At 36.0% G+C, this 9,597-nt stretch overlaps 1 protein-coding gene across 1 annotated transcript; it reads left to right on the top strand.

Moving 5' to 3' along the window:
- The first annotated feature begins 8,206 nt into the window (after nucleotides 1–8,206).
- On the top strand, nucleotides 8,207–9,326 carry LOC104237988 (transcription repressor OFP12-like). Its single transcript, XM_009792240.2, has one exon. It carries the CDS (start codon nucleotides 8,296–8,298, stop codon nucleotides 8,947–8,949), a length of 654 nt encoding a protein of 217 aa, XP_009790542.1. The 5' UTR covers nucleotides 8,207–8,295; the 3' UTR covers nucleotides 8,950–9,326.
- The last annotated feature ends 271 nt before the right edge of the window (nucleotides 9,327–9,597 follow it).

Raw genomic sequence — 9,597 nt, 5'->3', positions numbered from 1 at the left:
TCTTATGTCCGTCCGAGAACGAACGGTTATTTTAGAGGTGGAGAATGTGATGAACCAAAAGGTCATCATTTGTTTTAGAAATGAATTATGCGTTCCGAGGTCTTAGAAACCTCTTTCAGCATCACCTCAATTTGCGTGCGCAGTCCGGGCGCGTAGCCGGATACACATTATGCGAAAATTTGTGAAAATGATAAATTTTGACTATAAAATGAAATAATTTGACTTCGGTCAACGTTTTGGGTAAACGGACCTGAACCCATGATTTGATGGTCTCGGAGGGTCCTACAAAAATATGGGACTTGGGCATATGCCCGAAATCGAATTCCGAAGTCCCAATCCCGAGGAATGAATTTTTTAAAGAAAATTATTTTCTGAAATTGTTTATAAGTTTTGGAAATGAATTGTGATTAAAACTTGATGGTATCAAGCCCGTATTTTGGTTCCGGCACCTGGTACATGTCTTATATGTAATTTAAGATAAGTCTGTGAAGTTTGGTAAGAAACGGACTTGAAACGACGTGAATCAGATCATTTTTAAGAAAATTAAAAATTTGAAGTTCTTAAGAAAATTTCATGATTTTGATGCTAAATTCATAGTTGTTGATGTTATTTCAGTTATTTGAATGCACGAGCGAGTCTGTATGATGTTTTTAGGTTGGTGTGCATGTTTGGTTTGGAGCCCCAAGGGCTCGGGTGAGTTTTGGATAGGCCCCAGGGTGAATTTTTGGATTTGAGGATTGCAGACTTTTAGTTGTGCATTTGTAGGCCTGCAGGGTTCGCATCGCAAATGCGAAGGCCTCATCGCAAATGCGATCAAAGGCCCAGTCCAGTACCTCGCAATTGCAAGAAAATCCATCGCAAATGAGATGCCTCCCCTCCTAGCCAGTAGTCGCAAATGCGATCCCTTCTTCGCATTTCCCAACTCGCAAATTCGAGAACCCCCTTCACCAATGCGAACCTAGCAGAGGTATTGCGAACCCTCTTCGCAATTCTCATACATGTAACCTGCAATTTTTATACTTAGCCGAAAATCAACCATTTTTCACATCTTTTCAAAACACAAGCTCCCTAGGGCGATTTTTCAAGAACAACTCTTCTTCCAAATCGATTGTAAGTCAATTTTAACTCGTTTTCTTCAATCATTAACATCTTTTCACATGACTTCAACTCAAAATCAATGATTTTCATGGGGGAAATAGTGTGTTTTGGGTAGAACCTAGGTTTTTCAAAAATTGGGGATTTGGACCTCTATTTGAGTCCGATTTCAAAATAAATTACATATTTGGGTTTGTGGGGGAATGGGTAATCGGGTTTTGAACATATGGGCCCGGGCCAATTTTTGATTTTTTGGGTAAAACTTTGGAAAACTCATTTTCATGCATTGGGGTTGATTCATTTAGCATTTATTGATGTAATTATGTAACTTGTGGCTTGATACGAGCGAATTGGTGGTGGAATCAAGGGGTAAAGCGATAATTAAGACGTGAATTGTGTTCGTGGTATCGAGGTAAGTGTTTGGTGACTTTGGTCTAACCTTAGCTTGAGGGATTAGGAGTTGTGTCCTATTTGCTACTTGTTTCTTGTTGAGTACGACGTATAAGCATGGTGACAAGTATCTATACGTTGGTGTCGAGCATGAATGTGAGTCTTAAAATGTGATTTATTGTGTTCTTGAATAATACCACGGATGCTTAAGTCGATGATTCTCTGTATTGAGCAAGGATTATGGTTATTCTCGTGGAAATTACTTATGACTAAGTATTGGTGTTAGCTGAGGTAGTTAGGTGTTGGAACAAGTTTAGTTATAGCTGTTTCTCCCTTGCCGGGACATAGTTACTTATACTATCGATTCCCTTGCCGGGATAGTGTAGTTCTTTATTGATCTCTTGCCAGGATTCTTATTTTGATTGTTGTTGATTGTATATGTGGATCGGGTTGCACGCCGCAATAATGTTATATGTGGATCGGGTTGCACGCCACAACAATATTATATGTTGATCGGGTTGCACGCCGCAACAATATTATATCTAGATCGGGTTGCACGCCGTAACAATGATATATTGGGATCGGGTTGTATGCCGCAACAGTGTTATTATATATATTGGGATCGGGTTGTACACCACAATAGTGTTGTTATATATTGGGATCGGGTTGCACGCCGCAATAGTGTTATTATATATTGGGATCGGGTTGCACGCTGCAACAGTGTTATTATATATTGGGATCGGGATGCGCACCGCAATAATTGTTGATACAAAGTGTTTATAGATTGGATACCAGTTTCTTATTGTTTTGCCGTGAATTCTAAGTTGTCCTTATGCCGTTACTCTTGATTTACTGTTGATATTGATATACCCTCGCAGCATGTACCCCCCCCCATCTTTACTTGTTTATTTCTATTTTATTTTCCGTTGTATATTATATAACTGAATAGGTTCATTTGGTAGTCTGGTCCTAGCCTCGTCACTACTTCACCGAGGTTAGGCTAGGCACTTACCAGAACATGGGGTCGGTTGTGTTAATATTGCACTCTGCACTATATGCAGATCCCGGAGCAGCTCTTGGACCATAGGATTCAGGTGGCTACCTTCAGTCCAAACAGTGATCCAAGGTAGACCTGCAGGCGTCCGCAAGCCCTAGCGTCTCCTCTATCCTTTATTTCCTGTTTCATTTCTTTGATTCGGAAACAGTGTATCTTTATTTTCAGAGTTTGTATTTAGCACTCTTAGATCGTCTGTGGTACTGGGACACCAATTCTGGGTGATTAAGTCTTAGACAGTTGTATTAGATTCATATTGCATACATTTTACTACATTTCTTCGGCTTAATGAAATTTCTGCTGTTTTTCACGTTATTGCTTTATAAATGCTGAAAAGGTATAAAAATGGATAAAGGTTATCTGTTCAATAATTGGTTTGCCTAGCTCGCATTAATAGGCGTCATCACGACTCCCGAAGGTGGGGAAAATCGGGTTGTGATAATGTCACAATATCGAGAACAATCTTTACAGCTTTAACAATTACAACACATAAAACCTGTTGCATTACGCAACCCGATCACACCATATTATCATCTGTTCATATCATATTCCGTCCTTGTTTCTTCATATCATATCACATCATTTTAATATTGTTGCGGCATGCTACCCAATCCCACCATATCAATTCATTTCAATATCGTTGTAGCGCACAATCCGATCCCAAAATTTCAAATTATTAACATAAATAACTCAAAACCAATATTTACGAGATGTCAACAAAAAGGAAGATGAAACGTGCGGAACATTTAAGATCCACCAATACAATATAGAATATCCAATACCTCGAAATACCAAACCTTATCGATTCATCAAAACAAGATTTGCTAAACGGCTCATGAAAGTGAAATAACATAATAGAGTGCATCGAGTAATATAAGGACAATAAAATCATGTAAAACATGTGACAATGAGAATATACAATTAAGGAAAGTAGGGACAGGTAGCAGGTGAGCATATTATTGCGTGAGAAATAAACAAATCAAGCAACAACTAGGAACACTTTAACAAGTAAATGTCAAGTAGGAACATGCAACAATTAAAGCATATAACAAGAGATAACATGGAATAAAGAAGACATGGAAATAAATAGCCCAATCTCTCATGCTAAGTCTCATGACAGTGCATATACGCTCGTCATCTCCCATATACACTGTTTTCCACATAATTCACATAAACAGTAAATCAAGGAGTCTTAATTCCCTCAACTCAAGGTTAGACACAATATTTATCTCTTTCCGCAATCAAATCACTCAACAACGGCCTTTTCTTTAGAGTTAGCCTCCAAATCAGTCAAATCTATCCAATATAGTTCAATTAATTTAAAATAAGATTTAGAAACTACCCACGAGTGAAAAAGATTCAATCTTTAATGAATTTGAAAAAAGTCAACAAAAGTCGACCCCTGGGCCACTTGGTCAAAACCCTAGATTCGGACAAAAACCCGATTACCCATTTACCCCCGAGCCCGATTATGTGATTTGTTTCGAAATCCGACCTTAATTTGAGGTGTAAATCTCACTTTTACAAAATTTTCACATTCTACCCAAATTCTTAATTTCTACCATAAGAATCCTAGATTTGATGTTAAAAACTCACAAAAACGTAATTGGGAATTGAAAGAATGTTGATTAGAGTTGCTTGCCAATGATTTTGGGAAGAAGAAATTCTTGAAAAATCGCCTCTAGAATATTTAGAGTTGAGAAATAATGTAAAATGAGCTAACTCTGCTTTTTCCCCTTTTACCCAGTTGCAGATAGCGCAATTGCGAACTCTTATTCGTAATTGCGAACACTGCAAATTCGAAGCAAGGATCGCAATTGCGGCCAATGCATCAGAAGCCCAGAAGTCGGAGATGCAACAAATTTCTCGCAAATGCGAAGGTGACCCCCATCACAAATGCGCCCACAGGCTTCGCAAATGTGACGCTGGCCATGTTGCCAGTGGTCGCAAATGCGATCAAAATCTTTACAAAAGCCACATTGACTGTTTGCAAATGCGAACCTCTTCCTCACAAATACGAGGTCCCCCAGAATGCAAACTATTGTTCGCAAATGCGAGGCTCGAATTGCGAGTCAGACCTTGCAATTGCGAGATCTGCAACCGACACCAAAAACATGCACTGCACCAGCAGTCCTCAAACTATTCAAACTCATCCGTAGCACATCTGAAACTCACCTCGAACCCCTCGGGTTCCAAACCAAACATGCATACAAGTGTAATAACATCATATAAACTTGCTCGTGCGATTAAAACACCAAAATAATATCTAGAACCATGAATCAGACATCAAAACACATGAAATTCAAAAGGAAACTCTAAGAACCTTTAGAATTACAATCAAGTGTTTGAATCCTGTCAAACCAACTCCGAATTACCAAATTTTGCAGACAAATTTTAAATAGTAAAACGGACTTATTTCAAGTCCCAAAGTCAAAATTCGAACCTGGATAACTATAAAGTTAGCCTACGGTCAAGCCTAGGAAATTTTCAAACATTCAAATTACTAACTTCCGGCAAAATAAGTCAAATCAACCTAGTAACCTCCGAATTTAATTATGGGCATATGCCCAAGTCCAAAATCACAATACGAACCTACCAGAATCGTCAAAATACTGATCCAGAGTCGTTTACCCAAAATGTTGACCGTGATCAACTCTACCCTCATTTTTAGTTAAATTTTCATTTTTATCAAAATTTCAGATAAAAGCTTTTCGAAAAGCGACACAGACCACACACACAAACCAGGAAATATCAAATGAAGCTAATTGAGGTCTCAGAATACGGAAATAAGGGCTAGTACTCAAAACGAGCTATCGGGTCGTCATAACATTTGACAGTTTACCCTATATATTTTCTTAAATGGCATTTTGTTATTTTTATTCCTTTTTTTTTTGGTTTGGGGGGGGGGGGGTATTCTGTATTTGATTCACCTGTCCAGTTTATTTGGATTTACACCAAATATGCCTAAGAGAGTAAGAGTAGAACTGTTTACCAAGAAATTTTTCATATTCAGGATTCAAGCTCGAGGTCCGTAATTAAGGGAAAATTGATCATCCCAACACTCTTCGGTAATATTCTTTTCCTATTTAACTTGGCTAGCTCGATAAACTTCTCAGTTAAAACTGTTCTACTCTTTTTTAAAATCTAAGATGCACAATTGCGTACGCTAGCTTTGCCATCTTGATAAACTTCTGAGAAGAAAATGTCACGAAAACAGATTCATTACAACATACCAAAATCACAATGTTCGAAATCTTTTGGCCGCAAAGAATTTCAATCATAATCTTGCTTTTGCAGGAATGACATGAAATATCCAGAGGACATATTGATTGAACCATATCTATAAATCATGGAGGTGAAGCTGGCGTTTTGTAACTTTGATGCACTTTGCAGCAAGTTAAAATGGACAAATATCATAGCTAGGCTTAGAGTAGGATTCCTATTTATATTTCTAGTTGTAAGTTAGCTTGGTACTTTTGATTGGAATGGAATCTGTACAATTTCTGAGATGCTGCTTCTCTATGTATTTTCGACGTATATAATGCGAAATTATCCATAAGTCACCGTAAAAACGTTAAAGAAGCAAACGGCAAAACTATATACTCTTTTTGTTTCGTTTTATTTGGCAACATCACTATTTCCCAAGTCAAAGAGGTTTTTCTTTTATCATGTTTTTTTAAAATATTTAATAAATCATTATAACATATAGTAGTACTTTTTAGGGTTTGCCTATGCTCCATTACTTTTGGCTCCATTAAACACCAATACACATACAGATAGATGACACGTGATCATATAATTATGAAGGGCTTAAATTGCTTTTTAATTTATTCTTGTATTTTTGTGTTATTCTCCATGGAACAAGAAAGAACATGTTGGTGTCAAAAATTTTATCCTTCTAATGTACTTATTTCTTGCCAATACCAAAGCCAATCATTCCCTTCCATGAAAGCACAAACATAGCAAAGAGTGTCACAAAGCAAAAAACTATCGAGTGTATTGTATACTTATAAAAAAAAATATTTATGAATTAATTGGTTAATAGAATAAAATTTGGTTAGTTTTTTATAAGAAAAAAATCAGTAATTAATGCCATTAATTAATAAAATAAAAAAATAAGTGCACTAGGTACATGTTTTGTCATACTCGATGTAATAGTCAGTTGGAATTATTACTGTTCTTGTTCCGGTCCGCAAAAGATGGAAAATAACAAAAAATATAAGAATAAATTAAAAGGCGGCAATCTCATCCCTTCAAAGTTATATGAACACGTGTCATTCATCTGTAGGTGTATTGATATTTATTGGAGCCAAAAGTAATGGAGCAGAGGCCAACCCTACTTTTTATATAGTTTTCTAATACATAAATTTTATTTTTAAAAACTTGAAAAATTTATATTTAAATTTACGGTCAAAATTAAGAACTTCGACCTTCGTACTCTGAAATCTTGTCACATTAACTAAAACATAGGGAATATTATTTTTATTTTAAAAAGGAAATTCTTCTTACTCAAATTTTCAATTGATTACCCAAAAGATTCACAAATTATGGTTAGTTAAAGCAATCAATGAATAATTGCACATGGAGTACATTTTGCACATTTATAAACCTATTAGTTGGTGAAATTAACCGGGCAAAAGGGATAAGAGGATTATGGGATATAGTTGGATATGTAGGCTATTAAACCCTCTCCTCAGCCTCTCACAAAAAAAAAGAACGACATATACGGCTACTTACTAACCTTCTACCGATAAGTCAAAATATTTAAAATCAACTTAAAAATAATAATACAAAAACTATTTGACTACCCAAAATAATAATATCTTATGATGAGGGCTGTGCATAATTTGATAAATACCAAATTATCGTACCAAAATAAAAAAAAATTGGTATTTGGTATTTGATTTTTTGGTATATGGTATGGTATTTGATTTAAATTTTTAAAAAATTTGGTATTAGATATGGTATCTGGTATTTCAAAAAATAATATCGAAATATATACCAAGTTACATATTTAAACACATATTATTGATTATAATGTACTAATTTACATAATACTTTTCTTTGGCATTCATGATGAGGTTAACACTAGCTAAAACCCATAAACTTCTTTAGAAAAATAAAAGGAACAAATTAGACGGTAGATTTTGACTCTTATATTCTTCAGGTTGCCACTTATATTCTTCCGGTTGCCAAGTAGGTTAACATAATATTTTTATGATTTTAGGGTGTTTCTTACCGGTGTATTGATGTTGCATCTATTGAATTAGTTGTATCCTCTAAGTTCAGCAATTATCTCTAAGCAAGTAATAAGACATTTTCAATGATTAAATTTATTCCTTTATGTACCTTTTTTTTTTCTTTTTTCTATGGATTAGTATTTGCTAATTTTGGACAAAGATTTTTGTCAACGTTAATATTCAAGCCGAACAAACCGAAGTCACCATACCGAATAAACTAAAACCAAAAGGAGAAAAGCCGAACCTTACCGAATTGAATTAGGTACGGTATTAGTATAACATTTAAGAAATCGAATACCAAAATATCTAATTACCGTTTCGTACTGCACCGACCAATGAGCACCCCTGCATGCGACAAATAGCAATTAATATACACATATATAAGTACATTGTATGCATGTCTCTGCAATCACAGGCTATCTATTACTCCCATCTTCTTCTGTCATCCCCTACTCCGTAGCTACTCTCTCATCCCCGGCGGCGTCACCATAAATCACGACCACCGCCAGCAAAAAAATGCCAGGAATTCTTCAAAAGAAATTCTACCATTGCTTTCCAAACTTCAAATGCCTTCCCACAAATCTCTCTCTATCTTTCGAAGAAGAAGAAAATGAACAAACTATCAAAAACTTCAACTCTGTTTTCGACATTCCTTCTGATTCCGCCACTTCTAAATCTCTCACTAATTCCTCCACCTTAACAGAAGATTACATCTTCTCTTCTTTTGAAGATTCAGAATATTCTGATACTGATTCCAACAATATTCCCGATTTCTCCAATGTCTTTGCATCTCAACGCTTCTTCTTCACTTCTCCTGGTAACTCCAACTCCATTGTGGACTTTCCGACGACCCCTTCGCCGGAGAAGAGAGAAGAGGCGGTGGTCAACGGCGGCGTTGCCATTCAAACTTACTCGCCTGACCCGTATTCCGATTTCCGACGATCAATGCAAGAAATGGTGGAAGCTCATGAGTTGACTGACGTGAAAGCCAATTGGGAATTATTGCATGAACTCCTCCTCTGTTATTTAAACCTTAATCCGAAACATACCCACAAATATATCGTTGGTGCTTTCTCGGATCTTGTTGTTTCTCTCATGACGTCATCGAGCGATCAAGAAAAAAGACGAAAGGTACAGCTAAACGGTGAACAGTCAACCATCTTATTGTAAAAATTGAATAGATTCAATTTACTATCATTAGGATCTTCTAAAAAGGTTAACTAAACCCAGCAATGACGATATCGGAGGAATAAGCAACAACTAACGACTACAGCCAGAGCGGATTCAGTTCAATAGTTATGGGTTCCAGTGAACCCAGTAATTTTTATTTAGAACTTGTGTTTGTATTGAAAAATCCATTAAATGTATAAGAATATTTAGCTTGGAATCTATTAATTCGTTGTTAGTATTGTATATGAACTTGAGATTTTTGTAGGAACCCATAAACCTAAAATCTTAGATCCGCCTCTGATTATAGCCCGTGTAAATTGCACGGTATAGAGTCATAGTCACATCGGTTGGTTTAACTTTTTTTTTTCTCTCTCTATCTAAACATGTTTTGAAAGTTAGATTTAGTTTTAAGATTTTTGTTGGATGGCTTTGTGTATGGTGTAACAAAGTTTGACATGTTTTCTTCTAAGAAGACAAAGTTGGAAAAAGAAAATCTAAGAAAACCAAGGAAAGCGTGGGATGTTAACGTGCCTCGATGCATGTAATTTTTCTAACGTCTTATATTAGCACCTAGCAGTAGGAGTATTGTATAATAACAATAGGATGTTGCAGTAAAAGAATGTTTTTCCTCGTTTCAGTGAATGTTTG

The sequence above is a fragment of the Nicotiana sylvestris genome, chromosome 1 (assembly GCF_000393655.2).
Source record: "Nicotiana sylvestris chromosome 1, ASM39365v2, whole genome shotgun sequence".
Classification (NCBI taxonomy): Eukaryota; Viridiplantae; Streptophyta; class Magnoliopsida; order Solanales; family Solanaceae; genus Nicotiana; species Nicotiana sylvestris.
This window is presented reverse-complemented; position numbering and strand designations above follow the sequence as displayed.